The sequence below is a fragment of the Hermetia illucens genome, chromosome 4 (assembly GCF_905115235.1).
Source record: "Hermetia illucens chromosome 4, iHerIll2.2.curated.20191125, whole genome shotgun sequence".
NCBI lineage: Eukaryota > Metazoa > Arthropoda > Insecta > Diptera > Stratiomyidae > Hermetia > Hermetia illucens.
In genome coordinates, this window is record NC_051852.1 from 58,706,194 (window position 1) to 58,724,255 (window position 18,062).

General features: G+C 39.8%; 1 protein-coding gene across 2 annotated transcripts in view; it reads left to right on the forward strand.

The window, feature by feature from the left end:
* Positions 1 to 2,302: 2,302 nt before the first annotated feature.
* Positions 2,303 to 18,062, forward strand: part of LOC119654171 — a 36,702-nt gene continuing 20,942 nt past the window's right edge. Inside the window, exon 1 of one of the 2 annotated variants that reach the window (XM_038059345.1) lies at positions 2,303 to 2,339. In XM_038059345.1, the coding sequence (XP_037915273.1) occupies positions 2,318 to 2,339 (22 nt within the window). In that variant the 5' untranslated portion in view covers positions 2,303 to 2,317. Of the gene's footprint in view, positions 2,340 to 2,361; positions 2,889 to 18,062 lie in introns of those variants that run through there. The other variant, XM_038059346.1, reaches the window with a different exon arrangement.

Sequence of the window (18,062 nt, forward strand, 5' to 3'; positions counted from 1 at the left end):
CATAACCCAGCCTATTCTCACTCTCCCTGCTGCTACCAGTTTGAGTGCGCTCTCCACTGGTAGGCTGATGATGGCAGTTTGTGTTCCCCCATAGGCTTTCCTTAGCGTTTTCACCGCTGACTCTTGTAGCCCGGCAAGATCGAACTGTTTCTCCAACGCTTCGCGAACCTCCTCCTACGTCGCGATTTCATCTATATCTTTACAGATTATAGTGATCTCCGGCCTGCTAGCTCTTATGTCGGCTTCCTGCCCTAAAGTCTTTCCGATTTGGCTTAAGAATTTGTCCGCGGTTACATCCTTGGATTTCTTAAGTTCCAACATAAGATCTCCCTTCTGCGACCATCTAATCCGACTGACGTTGTCTCCCAAATTGGTGAGTTCGGGGTCTGCCTTCACTTTCCTGAGAATGTTGGTGTATGACCCTTCGCCCCGTTTGGAAATGAAAATCACCTCCGGTCTAATGTTCCTCCGATAATTTCTTTTCCGCGGTTCTACCTTAATCCAAGCTTCCGCATCCGCCTTTGAAGGTTCGATCCCTTTTCTCGAGGTAGCCACTGCAGTATTTTCATTGGCAGCTTCAGACGTACTTTTCATGAACTCCGCCTTTTTGGGAGTTGAGTCCTTTTTTCTTTTCGGGGTTTGCTGGCCTGTTGAGTCATTCAGCTTCTCGCGCAGCCTCTTTCCCGGTTTCTCTCCTTTTGTGTTTTGAACCGACGTTACTTGAGTTGCCTGGTTCACTTTTCCAATCGGCGACTTCCCTACTCGTTCATCCTGGGCCTTGCCGTACGTCAAACGGTTGCCTCTTATCATGGCCCTTATATTTTGGTGAATGTTTCTGCGCTCCTTTATAAACTCACATAGCTCCATGATCTTTTTACCGAGGGCAGTAAAGGCAGCTCCAGACTGATCATTGCCCAAAACATCGGTCGGGTGAATCGGCGTCAGTGATACTTCTTCATCGAAGACTCCCGCTATACGCTTCCCACTGGGGGTAGCGATCGTGGGGAATTGTGCTCGTGTGGGAGGGGATCTGCGAAAAATCGAGCTCCTTCTGAACGGATCCATCACTGGAGCCAGTTCAAGCTCCTCCCGTACGCTTGTAACATTAGATGCCACAGTAGCCAAAGTTCCCACTACTGAGGCACTGCGGTCGTTGGATATCGACGGCCGGGAGCCCGCTTGCTCATTCCCAAAAACCGCCGGTACTGGGTTTCCGAAGCCCTGCACCGTAACTTCATTCTTCTTCTGCTCCTCCATGTTTGGTTTTATTTCTGGGTATCCTTCCCATAGCCAATTTTTATCCACGGGTGGGCGTTTACTTCCCACCTACCCGGCCTGCGCATAAACATGCCCATACACGTACATCTCCGGATGCGTGCATGTGCATGGCCATGACACATTCGCCGAGCATTCCCTTATCCGCACGAAGGGACGCGCCTGATGGCAGATTTGGCAACTCCCCACAGGAAGCTCAATACTTAAAAAGGATTATTCTCGTTAGCATAATCTCCTTTGATGCATTTCTGAACTGCACCTCAATCTGAAAGAAATTCTAACGAGAGCCACCAGATATGCTGCAAGCGCATGCACATTTACAAAAAAACCACTGAAATGTCTTTCTCAAATTATCGATATTTATTTCTATCTTGATATCAACACGTCACTTCATTTGAGTGCGTTCCTTTTCTAAATGGTTAAAACGAAAGACTTAAGGCAGTAACTCGAATAAAATACCAAATAAAATACTTTGTTTTGGCAATTTTCTGTTAATGTTGGATAGAACTCTATTTGAAATGATGATATGAGGCTAGACAAAGTGCATATGTTGCAACTCTGAATGTTTAGAAGAGTTTATCGTCCCCATTATTAACAGTCTTCATGAATCCTAAAACTTTTCTTAAAAGAAAAGAAATGCTCTACGAAGACAAATAATGCCAGAAAGTCCACTAATCAAGCCCTATTAACTTCGCAAAATCAATATGAAGGTCAGTATTTCTAAGCCTAACATATTGCATCTAACCGAATTCGTATGAACCATGAATTATCCAAACTAATCCAACACTTACTGTTTAGTGTTATTTCGGCCCCAAGACCAGTCAGACTCGACTAAATTAGCGAATATATTCAAAAGCATCTTTGCACTGCATCGAGTACAAGAACAACCACTTCATCGACTCACTCAGGTGTTGTGGTGTGGATTCAGCCGTGCAGAAAAAGCCTTAGTTTTCATATGCGGGCTCCAAAGATTGGATCCGCGAGAGACTATCGAGTCATTGTTGTTGCTGCTAAAAAGCTATAATCGTCTCGCGGTTGCCTCATGGCCGTAGATATACCAACAGGTAAACTCAGCTTGAATCGCTGTAGCTTTAGTTGAGAACAGGTAACCAAACAGATCGGTAGCGGAGCGAGTGCGTGGCTTTTGTGTTGTGCGCGCATGTAGCTGATATCTTTTGTGAAATATCTGGCGAAAAATAAGATCAAGCTTGGCGCGAGTGTGCGTTTGTTGTTGGTGTTTTCGCATTATAGCTTTATGTAATTTTGTTTAATTTCTTCAAAAATTCAGATAAATTCTTTCGTTTTCATCCAAAAAAAGCGAAAACAATTGTGAACTAGATCAAAATCGAAATGTTGTCCTAGACCGAAATAAGTGTATGATCATCCAATAATGCTATAGAAAGCCTTTTTCGCTAAAGGTTTGAATTATTACTCAAGCGCAACTTAAAATCCATCAGTGTGTGAATTTCTGCTAACAAAATATCTTCAAACCGATTCCGTCATCAGGCGATAGACTGCGATCCAGCCGAATTCATCGCATCCACCGTTTCTGGGATTATTACAAAACTCCACTTCATGAATTAGTGAGCCGGAGGTTCAGCACAAAATTAAAGGTAAGCCGCATTTTGGTCAAATTTCCTTCGAAATTTATGATTCAGCCAACGCAAAACTGTTGCTTCCAAAGTTTGGAGGCTATCGACAACCACACCGTCGCGATCTATTGCAACCCAACTGACTTGTTTCTATGTCTGAGTCGCCTGGGTTGGCAGAGATTCGATTATATCTTGTTTTCTTCGAGTCCACCTCCGATATCTTTTGCAATAGTCGTCACTGCCCAGTGTATTATGGCTCGAATGTAAATCATTCACTGTTTTCGGCACGATCTGGTTGTCCCGAAGCGACGTGGGTGTACGTGAAATGTTCAATACACCTACGTACGCGTGCGCCTCTCACATTGCGTGTTGATTCGGTCCGTTGGCTGGCATAAAGCGTCGCATCGCGGCCAGCTAAACTGTGTGCTTACCCAGGTGCGAAAACCTCACCTCCGACATCTCACTGGTTGCGCACTACAAGTGCACACGAAAAGTGCAAAGCCAGATAGGAAAAGCGAATCGTAGATTGCTAGTTGCACCTACAGCGTCTCAGTATGGAGCGACCTGGAGTTGGTGGCTAGGTATCACCACGCCAATGCACGTAAGTTTCAATGTCTTCTCCTCATCTACGGAGCGCTACTTCTTGCGTTTTGCTTAAATCCAACGCAGAAAGTCTACAGGAACTGAAAATTGATACTTAAGGAAGTTCGGTTCGCTCGACTGCAGCCGCAATTACTTCATTCTATTATTATGGGTGGCTTTCAACAAAGGAGAAAGTGATAATCAATCACCGAATCATTGTAGCATGTAAACATTGCACGACACGCTGCACTTAATTTATTGCCTTTTTTCAGCAATCCGAAAAGGGGATAAAATTTTTTTAAAGAAAATCATGACTTCGTAAGCTGAATGCTGATGAACTAGAGGTATGAACAATTTCTTGTGAACAGTGACTAACGCATAGCAACATCTCGATCTCATACTCAAGTCCGAGCGTTCAAGCCGCAAAATTCTTGAGGCACATGTGAATCAACCTTTAACGTCACAGTAAGGTATTTGCGAATAAACTGAAAGCACTAAGCGGAAATTTCAACTTTAAAAGTAAATACAAAACTCTTGTAGAAAGGAAATGAACTCATAAATCAAACACTTGATTCTTGAGAAGCGAGATACTTTTAAAATCGTGCAGCATTGTTATAACGGTAAAAATGTTTTATGGGAATAGTACTGCGTTATGAGAGATACGCATTCACCATGATAATCTCATAATTTCAATTTCATGAACGCTTAATTCTTGTTACAATGTTTTGAAATGACTATGCATTATCAGAAACCTTACCGGTGCTGCGTTAAGCTTCTCTTGCAATGCAGTAGAAGGCCACCATATCAAAGTTCAAAGTAATTTCTCCCGTACAAGAAGTCATTCCAGGGAAATGCAATTTTTTTTTTGTGGAATCCACACATTTACAAGTTACCTCGGAAATTCAGATTTGAGTTGGAGGGAATGGCTTCAAAACAGCGACCTTGATAATAAGGATCAAGCAAGCGATTTTTGCCAGGAGTGGTTGTCAAAGCTCCATGCTATTATATGTTTCCGAAGTAACTAAGCCAAATATCTGACCTTAGTCGACGGTGTTAACTGGCCCTGCTAAGAAGTCTGACTTCTTACAGATCTTTATTATATAAAACCCTAGTGTTCGCAGAACTAGAGCCCTTAGTATCAAAAGAATACCAAGTGAACCGCGGTCAAGCGAATAGAGAGTTGATTCCTTAATCATCATGAGCTCTTTTCGCGTAATTGGAATCTCAATTCATAGATATTTCTGAACGCTTTATAACTCACCCTCCCATTCTGGCGCAATCATTTACCACTAGAAAATGGCCCATTTCAAAATTGTTACCCCAATAAACAGCAATTTGTCAGTCGCCTTCTCTTTCTCGATCGATATGTGTTTGATTTGATCAAAATTTCCTCGAAATCATCGATTCTGTAGGGCTTGCGGTTTGAACTTGATTACAGGTGGGCACATAACATCTTCTAATTCCTATTCTGAACATATGTTCAGCTAATGTGTTTGTCAGGAAAAGTAGAGTGCCCTAACTGTCGCTGTAACTTGCTTTTATGAAAAGCTTGTTCCCAAATTTAGTAGAAGCATATACCAGTTCTCATGGAAAGATGAATTTGTACAATTATTGCTCTCACCCGAATGGTTATTACCTTCGTCTTTGGCAGGCAAAAACTTTCCAGTTTCCTCCTTTTGGTAAGTAATATCATCTGGTTAGTCTATACCTAAGGCACCAACTTTTAAACAAATCACCATCGCCTTATATTCCGAGGTTTCTGTCAATATTTACGTCATCTGCATAAGTTTAGGGGTGTAATGGAGAATTCTGCAATTCACATAGCATTGAGTCAATCAGCATACACCACATAACTGACGATATAACACCTCACTCAGGATAGAATTTATTGTTTTTGTGTTCAGCTAGGGTTCGATACCTATTTCAACACACAGCAATCTCTACGCTAATATATCGTAGGTTCACTTAACTAAAGTATCATCGGAAACATGCTCTCTAAGGGCATTCTAAAGTTTTTGAAAGGGCGTATAGTCAAAAATGCCTTGAATGTCCACGAACTTCTATATCCACCTTCACCTTTCAGAGCTGCATTCTCTACCTTTGCAACTAAGGACTGCAGAGTAGATTCACAGAATTCTTTACGCTGGTAAGGATGCTTATTTTCATTAAACGAGTACGGCCCTAGCGCTTACGAATATAATGCTCAAGCAGTCCCTCCAGAAATTTCAGAGAGAATGTCACCCGACTCTTCCCGTCTAATAACACCATGAAGTCTCTCTTCCGCCTTATCACAATATGTTCTAAAGAGGCCCCGTTTCGAACTTCTTACAAGTCTAAAATCTTAACCAGCTTTCTGTAGTTCCGGTTTAGTTTTCTCTTTGTATTACACAAATTTTAATGGGGCCTTCAAACTAAATAATCCAATGAACCGTCACGAAATTAACAAGTCTATCGCATACAGGAAACTGATACATTATTAGGAGCGACTTTCAGGGTATCAGTTTCTTTATATTTTAGGAATTATATCCTACACTGGCTGCTATATATTCCGCCATGGTTGGTTGTTCTTGTCTAACACGGTATTGTCTGTATTTCCATAAAGGTATATGTAAGGAATAGCCCGAAAATCGTGCTTGCCCACCATCGCAGTCAATTCCCGACAATGTGACACATTACCACCCAAACTACAGTGGCTAGTCTACCGCAAGGTCAATAACTCATCAAAAAGCAAACAGATGTCAATAACGTAATCGAGGTGTCTTAGGAAAGATTGAATCATTTCCCCCCTTCCCCGATAACTAGCAAAAATGTATTGACGACAAAATACCCTAACGGACTCAGCTTTTGACTTGAAACTGTGTTGAGATCGACACGGCACTTTACACTGTGTTGTCATGTCATGAGAGTCACGAGAGCTTCTTTGTGCTTGTCCCGTTCTTCTATACGTTTATTTCTTAGAAAGGTGATTGCGCTGAGCAGTTTTGTCGAAAGCAAAGATATTTCGGTATTTTAAAAATGTGACAAAAAGTACTAAATGGTGCCTTTATATGTATACTGTACACTGTACTGTACTGACTGACAAAAATTTGAAACATGTTCATCTAAGCAAGTATCAAACGATACAATAAAAAGACCAAAACATAAGTATTGGCACAGCAAGAACAGTTTAATGGAGTCTGATGAAAATCAACCAAATTCTAGATTTCATTTTAATTTTATGAATGCAATCGCATCTGTAAGACAGCGATGCATACAGCTGGTATCACGTCGGGGAAAGCTTCCTACAATGTCTTCCTGATATCATATTTTAAGAACATGTGCTATTTATGACTTTGGAGTTCGAGCAAATACTACAGATGTTCAACGAGGTTAATGCTTACAGGTTGGGGAGACGTACACAGTCCGCATTGGATCTTATACAATAACCATTCTTGTACGGTAAAGGAAATGTGCTTTGGGTTGATGTCCTACTAGAAGGCAAATGAATGCTGTATGCCTCAGGTGACGTTTTCTAACAAATTAAGACACAACATCTTAAAGTATACTTCCTTTCCATGTTCTAGTCAATAAATACCAATCTAGTCAAACTGATCATTTTGTAGCCCCAAGTTAACTGATTCCCGCCACTATGCTTGATGGTTGCATGCATGTCGCGAGTTTTAAGCTCCGTATTGGTGTATCCATAGACATAGTTCTTTCTGTCAAACCCAAACTGCTCGTATTTACTTTTATCAGACCACAGAACTAAATAACAAATGCCTACAATTTTCCGACCGCACCCTTTCACAGAGGTATGTGGCTATTTTCTCGGTTATTTTGAGAGATGATCGGTTTTCGTTTACCCGAACGACTATGAAACTTCGCTACTGACAATATTCTGTGTTTATTTTAAGAGTGAACCTGCCCGTCGGTATATGCCGCGATATCTCTCCCTAATGGCATTACACTGTTGAACGGACTTTTCTGTAAATTGCAAATGGCGTTGTTTGTAAATGCGTTTAATAAGTTATTTTATACCTCTTATGATGTGGTGGGCTGCATCTACCAAAACGGCTACTTTGTTTTTTAAACTTTACGGAATTATCCACTTATTCACGAAGTGACTACAGGCACTAGAACGTGACCATTTCAAATGTTCGGCCATTTTGTCATTCAGCAAAACGTGATGTTGCCAAATATTAACTTTCTTATGGTTTATGTTGAAAAGTACTCAAAAGTACCTTTACTTCATTGATAATGATGAGGTTATTATATAAAAACTCTGACAGTGACAATGAACTTATTGACGATCCCAATTCAGTTCCAAGATATGGACTATTTTACCAATTTAATTGACCACCGACCTTATCAGTTGAAAGCATTGATTTATGTAGCGAAAATCACCTCTAAATCAAATGATAGGTGACGCTGGTTCCGATTCGCTTACATAACCCTTACATGGAAGCGTCAAAGAGCCAACGCAATTTCAGAAGTGAAAATAAAAAATAGAGAGCAAAAGGGTGGTTCTCGTTAAATTTCAAGTTCAGTGTAGTTTCGCTGAAAATGTGTGTGACAGAGACACTGAAAGGGGACTGATGAAGGCTCTCTCACCGAAGTATGATATAAATTTGAGTAGGTCCAGAAGAATTAAAAAGTGAATAACCTATCGAAAGCAAGTATTGAGTTCAAGTGAATGAATTCTTTCGAAATGTTCCAAACAAGAAAGATGACGGTAAAGCGAACGGAGATATTGAATATCTGAGGTGTAATCCTCATCTCCATGGAAAGCAAGCACGCTCTTATGCGACATCCAACTCTCTTAACAATACCAGTAGTTCAAAACAAAAATGTGACCGTCATAATAGTGATCAATAACCACAAGGTAGTCCTCTTTAAAATATTGTTTTTGACAAAGCTGCAAAAAATAGAAAACATAATTCGGCTGCTATTCGTGGAGCGCCAGTTACTATAATACATAGAAAATGGATGAACTCGAGTTCAACGTTTAATGTCAAGTACTTCTCTACACACTGTCCACGTTTTTCCTCAAATAGAAGTTTTTGCGAGCAATGTTTCCGATACGATTGGGGAACCCTCCCTCATCAATATTATCATGAAGGACGTCGCTCAAGTAGGTTCATTAGTTGAAGTGAGAAGCTGATTTTGCAATTGGAAGTCATCGTGTTGAAAAGATTTTTTTTCGGGGTGATAAGGAAGACAATGACCGATGATTTTCTCTCTGCGGTAAGCGATAGAAAAACTGTTGGCATCAGTGGCATCATCTTTCCATCGACTTCAAAGTCGTCTATGATAGCATAGCTACTGTAAAATTGTACACAGCCATGAGAGAATCCGGTGTCCCGACGAAATTGATAAGACTGACTAGGCTGACCCTGACCAATGTGCGAGACCACATCAAAGCAGCTGGATCACTCTCGAGACCATTCAACACCAACAACGGTCTAAGACAAGGAGATGCTCTGTCATGCGTCCTCTTTAACTCTTAGAGAACGCGTTCTGCGATGCATGAGGTACAGTCCTCGCTAAGTCCACCCAACTTCTGGCCTATGCTGACGATATCAACATCATGGGAAAAACGACCCGAGACCTACAAACTGCTTTCATCCAGATCGAGCAGGTGGCGCGAGATCTTGGGCTGCATATTAATGAAGGCAAGACGAAGTACATGGTGGCAACATCAGCGCAAAAAACGAAAGAACCAATAACATCGGATCGCACTGGTCAAACGAAAACAATGAAAAGATAGGGGACTACCATTTTGAAACCGTTGAAAATTTCTCCTGACAAGGGTCGAAAGTCACAACCGATAACAGCTGTGACGATGAAATCAGCGCACGGTTGTTGGCTACCATCAGAGCCTATTTCATCTTACAAAGACCATTTCGCTCGAAACGTCTCACCATAGGGTCAAAACTCTTACCGTACTGACTATGATCTTGCCAGTCCTTATGTATTCCTCGGAAACCAGGGCTCTTAGCAAAAAAAATTGAGAATTCTTGGTCGCGTTCGAGAGAAGAATCCTCCGAAGAATCTTTAAGGATGGACGATTCCGTAGCCTACATAACGACGAAATCTATGAGCGATACCACGACCGTCTGGTTGTGGAGCTCCGGCTCAACAGGTTGCGGTGAGCGGATCACTTAATCCGTATGGATGATTATGATCCAGCCTGAAAAGTCTATAAGGACAATATATATGGTAGAAAAAGAGGACGAGACAGACCCTGGCTGAGATGGAGCGATGGCGTAGGTCAGGACGCCAGGCAGCTTCTAGGAATATCGAATTGGTGCACCTCAGTGCAAAACCAGGGTGTCTGTAGTGCCTTATTAGGAGAAGCTTAGACCGAATACCGGTTGTTGCGTTGCGTTTATGATGATGACCGATGACAGTGACGATAACGACTTTATACCCAATCAAAATGTGGTGATAGGTCGGCAAGCAATGGGAGCGAAGTTGATTCTATTAAGGAGGAAACCAGTCTAAACATGAACCTCACATTAAATTTTTAAAACTCATCATGCCATGTGAGCAACGTGAGCAATGTACAGATATCATTCACTCCCTCCCCTTTTCTAGCGGAAAAACGCCTTGATTGACAAATGGGACACCCGGTTAAATTTATATCAAATTCTCCCAACATATTCCATTAAAGCCATGTAAATAAAGTGAATCAAGCATTGGGTGTATGGGTAGGAGTTTGCAGTTCCAACATTCTCACCAAATTTCAATAAAACTAACATTTTCCAAGTAAAGTGCGTGTGACAGACAGACAAACTATGAATCGACCTTGAAAAGATTTTGTTTTGCGGAAAAAAATAAAAGGTTGCGAAACAGAAAGAGAAAAGGCAAAAAAAATTATCAAAAAAGCAGAGTAGCGGAAAACCTCGTGACAGCTAAATAGGATTCCCAATCGGAAAACCCTACAAAAGGTGTCTTTAGACACATAATAGACTTCGCCAAATAACGAACAATAATTGATTTAATGCTCTGATCGCAAATATATATCATAAAACATACTGGCTTACGCAACGTGAAACAAAAAAAATAAACGACTTCAGCACGGCTACTGACAAATTTTGAAAATACTTCAGCATGGGCAGACATCACGTGAAAAAACTAGCTTAATTTGTAACGAATATGCTTACATAATATTCGCTCAAGTTGTTCAAGCTTGAATAAATATTGAAACGCCGTCTACTTCTGCAATTATTAGTTTCAGCAGCAGTTGCAGGTATAATAACACAGTGCAAAGCTTTTTCAATCTCACACTGAGAACCAGTCTACAATAAACAATAATAATCAAAATTCTTACCTCATAACTTAGAAAATTTGCTTGTTAAATTTGGAGTTAATTGGCTACTACCTCCGTATCATTTCCACTGCGGTTTGGAGGTATTTCATGAAAGTAGTTCAAAAAAGAGAACAAAGCAAATTATCCACTCTCATCACAAATGCACTTACAACTATGATTCGAATTGCAAATACTAAATATGCACATAATTTACTCACAAATAAGACCCAAAACCATAGCATCTGCACGAAATAGACATACTTGAAATTGCCAGGAGTCTCCAGCGCATCGTTATGGTCCATGATGAAAAGTGCACAAATCAGTGCACACTAGAAAGCACTGACCTTCTGGGTAATTTCTACGAACAATTCATGTGTAGATTTTTTAATAGCAACGCTAATGAACGAGGCTTCATTTAATATCTTTACCTCTCCGAGTGCACTTAGCCAGTAAGTATCTGCAGCTACCGAAATAGTTTTGCGCAGTACGTCAAGGAGATCAATCTTTCTCGAGATTCATGCGAACGAAGACCAGCTAAGCAGCTCCATAAAAATTTCTGCATGTTTCACAAACAACTTACCGAAACACTCAATATTTACTGTTAGACGATGCTGGAGCTACTGTTACTTGGAGATAAATTGTTTGCCCACATTGGATATTCTTCGTTCGCTACTGCTGTTGCCGCAAAGCTTAAATTTTACTAAAGAAGATAAAGTTTTCGTTTCGCATGCGGTGAAAGTAGAGCAAAAACTCGACTAGTGAAGATTTTGTAACAGCATGACTGCGGAGATCGGAAACATGTAATAGTATCAAAGATATTTCCTTTGATGAAAATCAACATCTGTAACTGTTCTCCAGATATTTCATTGAAACATTGCAAATGGCGTGTGGTAATGTAACTAGGCTTGCCGCACGAGCAACGCGAAGAGGCTCATCTAAAATTATTAAACATGGTTTAACCTTAAATTTTTACAAAGATCGAACGATTTTATCCAATCATCAGATAGCCATTCGGAACAGTACTGACTTCAAAACAGATTAATGCCAGTCGATATCCGAAGCATGTTTCCCGATCTATTAATCGCCTTAAAGAGATTCTGCGCTGCTAAAATAATTCAAAGCTGAAAAGTGAAATTCACTAATTGCATTTAAAGTTTACATTTACGTTAACCAAAAGGTATTTACTGAAGTTAGTTTATAATAGCATACACAATAATTCACTCCGTTTCTATCCTATATAATTGGAAATACATTTGGCAAAATCTCCCACGAATATTAATAAATGCTACCAAAGAACACACTAATACATATAGTATGTATATGTAATGTTAAAAGCAACAATAGATGACAAGAAAAGTCGCCATAAGCAATTAATTGCAGCAATATGAGACTTTAGGTCCTACTGAAAATTTATACGTGTAGAGAAAAATTTAAAATGGTCCAAATTCTACTTCCAATCAGAAAACGCGCGCTTGAAATGTCAAATGCTCTCTTGATTTATCACACCATCCTCACTACATATTGGGTTAAGGAAAAAGGAATGTCGTATTTTGTCAATAGATGGCGACACTTTAACATATCATGTGTTGTACTGATCGCGATTTGAAGACGACAATCTGTGCTACAAGTGTCTCTTTGGCAGTGTTGTGATCGTACGTTTCAGTCTCAAGTTATAGCGCGTCAAAGATGGACTCCACCAAACAGGAAATTCTTCACATTTTACGTTTTTACTACCTGAGGGGTAAAAATGCAACGAAGGCGGCCGAAAAAATTTGTGAAGCTTATGGGCCCGATACTGTAACGATTCGCACAGCACAGCGCCCGTACTGATAGGTCAATCGTCGTAGAAACCGATAAAATCGTCGAAATCATCCAAGTAGACCGGCATGTGCGCACTCGCTCGATTGGCCAGGAACTGGGTATAGACCATAAAACCGTTTGGAATCATTCGCAGAAGATTGGATTCCAAAAAAGGCTGGATGTTTGGGTTCGACAAAAGTTGACGCAAAAAAATCTCTTGGCCCGAATTAACGCCGGCAATGCACTGCTGAAACGGAACGAATTCGACCCATTTTTGAAGCGGTGATGAAAAGTGGATCACATACGATAACCTCAAGCGAAAATGATAGTGATCGAAGCGCGGCGAGCCGGCCTAAACCATCACCAAGCCCGGATTGACGGTTTTGTTGTGTGTTTGGTGGGATTGGAAGGGAATCATCCACTATGAGCTGCTCAACTATGGCTAGATCCTCAATTCGGTCCTCTACTGTGAGCAACTCGACCGTTTGAAGCAGACGATTGACCAGAAGCGGCCAGAATTGTTCAATAGGAATGGTGTTGTGTTCCATCCAGGACAGCGCTCCGCCTCACACATCTTTGGTGACCCGCGAGAAGCTACGGAAGCTCGGATGGGATGCCCTATCGCACCCACCGTATAGTCTGGACCTGGCACCAAGTGATTATCATCTCCTCCGGTCCATGCAAAACGCTCTTGGTACTACAAAGTTGGCTTCAAAATGGGTTTGCGAAAACTGGCTGTCTAAGTTTTTTGCAAATGAAAAGGGGGATTTTATATGGGGGGGATAATGAAGTTGCCTCCTAAATGGCAACAACCGCGCATATTTGACTTAAATCGGATAATTCTAAGTATGTTAAATAAAGCGTCAAATTTTGATCACAAATACGACATTTCTTTTTTGCTCTGAGCTCTGAGCTGCAAGCTGTCTTGTGTTTAGACTACAAGCACAATTTCTACATTTTCTCCGAAAGGTACATACTTTTCTCGCCAAATTTGCTATATTAACAGATTTACCACATATTTCTCGATGGCATTAACTGACTTGGTGAGAGCGAAATTCAAATAGAAAGGTAAGCGTAGCGTTGGTAAATCGAATTAGGTCAGAGGTCATGAAGTCAGTCGTAAAAATATTATAGAAGTTTAGGCAGCAAATGGGTCCTTGCATTACTCCCGAGATTATCGGCAATAAATCAAAAATATCAGTTACAACTCTAACAAAGAAGTACTTATCCTAACAGCAACTTATCGCAAGTCCAATCAGAGTGAAAACTCGTTTTCGTTATAAGTAAGTCCGTTTAACCATATCATTGGTTGTGTTCAATGTTTCAACCGTCTTCTTGCAGTCAGGTAGATCTTATCATGTCCTTTTGGGATGTGACCGATAACTTCACCTGCGTAGAAAAAAAGACACTTTTGATGGCAATTTAGTGTTCACTAAAATCCCTGGGAGGTGGTTTACAGTTTGTTCGTTTGCAAACCAAGAAAGAAGTTCGACGACAGTCGGGGGGTGGAAATAGCTCATATAAAATTTGAAAGTCTATTCTCCATTTCCGGATCAGAAGTAGGTTCCTCTCGATGACAATATTAGCAGCTACATATTTTGCTACGTACATTCAAAAGGCAATTGCTGAAACTGCTGCTGATAGTGATATGATCAGTCTGATTACATCTTCGTTTAAGGTCAGTCGAAACCCAACTGGCCTTCTGGAAACCCTTATGCACGAACAGTATGCCGCTGAAAACGAGTCGGTGAAAGTTGCCTAAATCTACAGATCTGCAAACATGGATATAACGGTGACCAAGATCAGACCACTTGCCCGAACCATTCAAATCCCCTGTCACAATCACAATGTCACCCTCAAAATGCTTCTTCTGAGCTACATGTAATTGCTCTTAGGAAGCGTCTTTTCTTTCTTACGTCTTTATATCTCCATTTATTCATAGTACTTTACCTTTGTGATAGTCCTTAACCCGGAGTGGAATCTCGTTGTGAAAATGCTGATAGGAGTCGCTTCCCAGATCATAAGAGTTTTCCAAAATTTCCGGCTTATATCGCTAAAATTTTCACTAAAGTTGGAGAAAATAAACTTTCAAAAACCATCCATTTCTGATTCTCGATAGCCAAAAGCCAAAGCCCAGAGGTCGACTTTGGTGCTCAGCCCATACCATACCCACAGTTAGATACTAGACAGCTACCTCACTCCCCCTTGCCCCTCAAGGGGGAAATCAGTGCGAGTACACACGATTTTAAATTGTTTTGCCCTTAAGCATGAGCGAGATGTACCGAAAACCTAATCAGCTGTGTTTGACATACCGCCCGGACTTGCCAATATATTGGTGAGATTGGCAAGTTTTTGCTTATGTATAAGTGAATACGTGAAACAACTTTTTGCTATATGGGTGAGCACGCCGTAGTACCAGAATAGCAAAAGCTCACCGATCTCTCTCTTACCAATACGATTTGACGAAGATTATGCCTTTTCCTTGTTTAGCGTCTCTGATGTGTACAGATAAGCTTCTGCAAGCACATTTGCAAGTGGGGTCATTTTTGTAAGGGTACTGCCTATAGTAGATCTACTGTGACCATACCATTCAAAACATCTCTCTCGCAATTTGTACCATATATGGTTCCCTCTTAAAGTTTGGTATGAAACAAATGCTTATTAAAATCAATTCAATGCCTGTTCCTCTATCTGCCTGTCGTACCCGATTTATTGGGAAACAGCTTCGGTATAGTTGGTGAATTTCTTTACATGTAATAAATTGGGGCAATTTTCTGTTGAGTTTAAGAGGGAGGCGTGAAAGAGAGTATGAACTTTTTTTCATTGAATATGGCCAACTCGTTCTATTTTTGGTTTTTTGTGAAACATAGGGTCATAATTTGTGCGAAACAGTTTTCGTTCTCAAAATATATCTAACCAAACAAATTTGAAAAAGTCACAATAGTGGATCTATATAAAATTTAGACCTCAAAATACATTCAGTACGGATATCTGAACAAATAAAGAAAATAATGGTATATAGTATAATCATATAAGCGAAAAGCCCCCTTAGATTCATCCTAGAACTACAAAATATAAAATGGCACCAGTATAAGGGATGATATAGAGTGTTATTCTGGAATGTTTGAAGGAAATCCGACTTTTATTAACAATGTTATAGTGGATGAAACTTTTCCATTTCATGTGCATTTATTGCTCTAAACCATGTATCCATACCACAATAAAATGAGCTCATATAGTATGCACAAACGGGAATTCGCATGAGAATATTTTATTTTTCATTTTTAAGGGGCACAACTAATGTAAGATTTCCAGGAAATAAAACTTTTTTCTTTTGTATTTTTTGGTAAGTTATACCATTAAGAATAACATATAAAGTTCTAAAAGTAGCAGCTCGTCATTTATGAATGTGCGCTACCTGAGGGCCCGTGCCTTAATTAATGCTCGGGCTATGTGGGTGATGTAAATAATCACAATAGCTTTAAGGACCACATAAACATATATGCATGAGAAGTACTAATGCCAGAAATTTTTCCCTGTCTTGTTTATATTATAGTATAGATTATATTTACGAACAATGAAATCGGTTCTTTTACCTTTAATCGCAATTTTCTCAAAACTACATTTTCCTAATTGCCGCAGTTCTAACTCCATAACATATCACCCGATCGACTTGGTTTTTTTTGCGTATCTGGTAAATCTTCTGAGTGTAATTATGCGGCGTTTCCAACGATTAGTTATTTCAAATAATAAAAAAAAACCTTGTTGTTTCTTTTTCGCTGGTGTAGATATTTATTCTTGCACTGATGAAAGGGACAAGTGGTTCCCGAAATATAAGTATTTGCAAAAATAAATACCTAGCCCAGCGAAAAAGAAACAACACACAACAAGTTTTTTTATTATGGTAAACCTTTCTCCATACAAAGAGCAAGATTTCATTGTAGGTATTACATCGCAGCCTCTTACTGGTGTTATGGGCTTTTTATATACATATTTTTGTCCATCAGGTCCAATCAAGTTGATTTTGGACTCATCTGTCCAAATAACTTTCTCTCAGTCCCGTTATGTCTTCATATTTCTTGGCAAACGCAAGCCGAAATTTCTTATGCCTCTCAGTCAAACGTGTTTTTTTATATTCGTTTGCGCGCATGAAAACCACAACGGTTGATTTTTCTCAGAGCCATACATTTGCAAATACTCACGTTGTAGCACGTCGACAGCTTTGTTACACTTCTCGAGGATTTTTTACATTTTTTCGTCAGTCCCTTTCCGACAAGATCGGTTTACATTCAGTACAGACGGAGGTTTAAGGGGGTCATCCCGTGTGTCGGATCCGCGGAATCTATTTTTTTTCCGGCATCAGTTGTATCTAAATATAGTGTATAATATATGGGCAAAGTGATTTTTTGATACTCGGAGTCGTTCGGAAATTATAGTGTTAAACACGTGATAAGTCACATGCCAGATTTATATCGATCGCCGTAATAAAGCGCGTACTTATCGGTCCGAATGACGTTCGAATGACTTCGCTAAAAGGACAAGAATTGAAGCCAAGGCTGTGCATGTGTTTCTCGAGGAAACCTAAAGTTGATGGACTAGGTACAGAAGATTAATAGTCAGTTAAAGTTTTATGGCCAAAAATCGCATTCTACTTTTTAAATGCGTTTTTCTCGAAACTGCATATTGAAAATCTGCTGTCACCATAGCCCAAAATCTATCCAACGAAATTCTTTGAAATTTTCAGGACTTATTCAGAACATCTTTCTACGGTTCGCAAATTAGGATAATTGTGATTCATTCAGTAGCCTTTTCTTTATTCATTGTAAAAGCCGTGAAAAAACAGCAAAATTCACAAAAAAAAATGTTTAACAAGGCACCAAAAATTTATTATAGCTTTTATTATTTTTTAATAATCCTAGTTTGCGGACTGTAGTTAAGTGTGTACGTTAAAATGCAGTTTACTTTTTCTCTTTAAGATGATCGCAGTGCCCTCTAGCGTGGCAGCAGAAAACACCTTTTTTTGGAGATAGGTATATAAATTGCTCTGTATTTCAATAACAAACTATGCTATATAAACTATGCAAAATACCGTTATCTTTTCAAAACATTTTTTGGTGTTGCCAAAGTTTACTAACGTTGACCAAAAATATATTTAATAACGGTGCCATATCGCTAGTAGTTTTGCAAACGGAAGAATATTCATTAGCTGTCAGTAAACGTTTACACATTCTGTCCCACACTGCACATGTTTCGGAATTTGGAAACATATGAATGAATATTTTGAATTTTTAGCTATATACAAATGGAAAAATGTGCGTAGAAGGTAGGAAGTAGCGATATTTGACGACGCGATTCGACTCTTCTTGGCTTTTTCCTTGGTCTATGGACCATTTTGACTTTGGTCGCTCTACAATTTCAAGGAACGCATTTTAATTTCAACGCTGAATTGATCATTTATAACAACTTGATTAGGTCTTTTCCTAGGAATTCCTTTAATATTCTCCTCTTAAAAAGTTCATAGC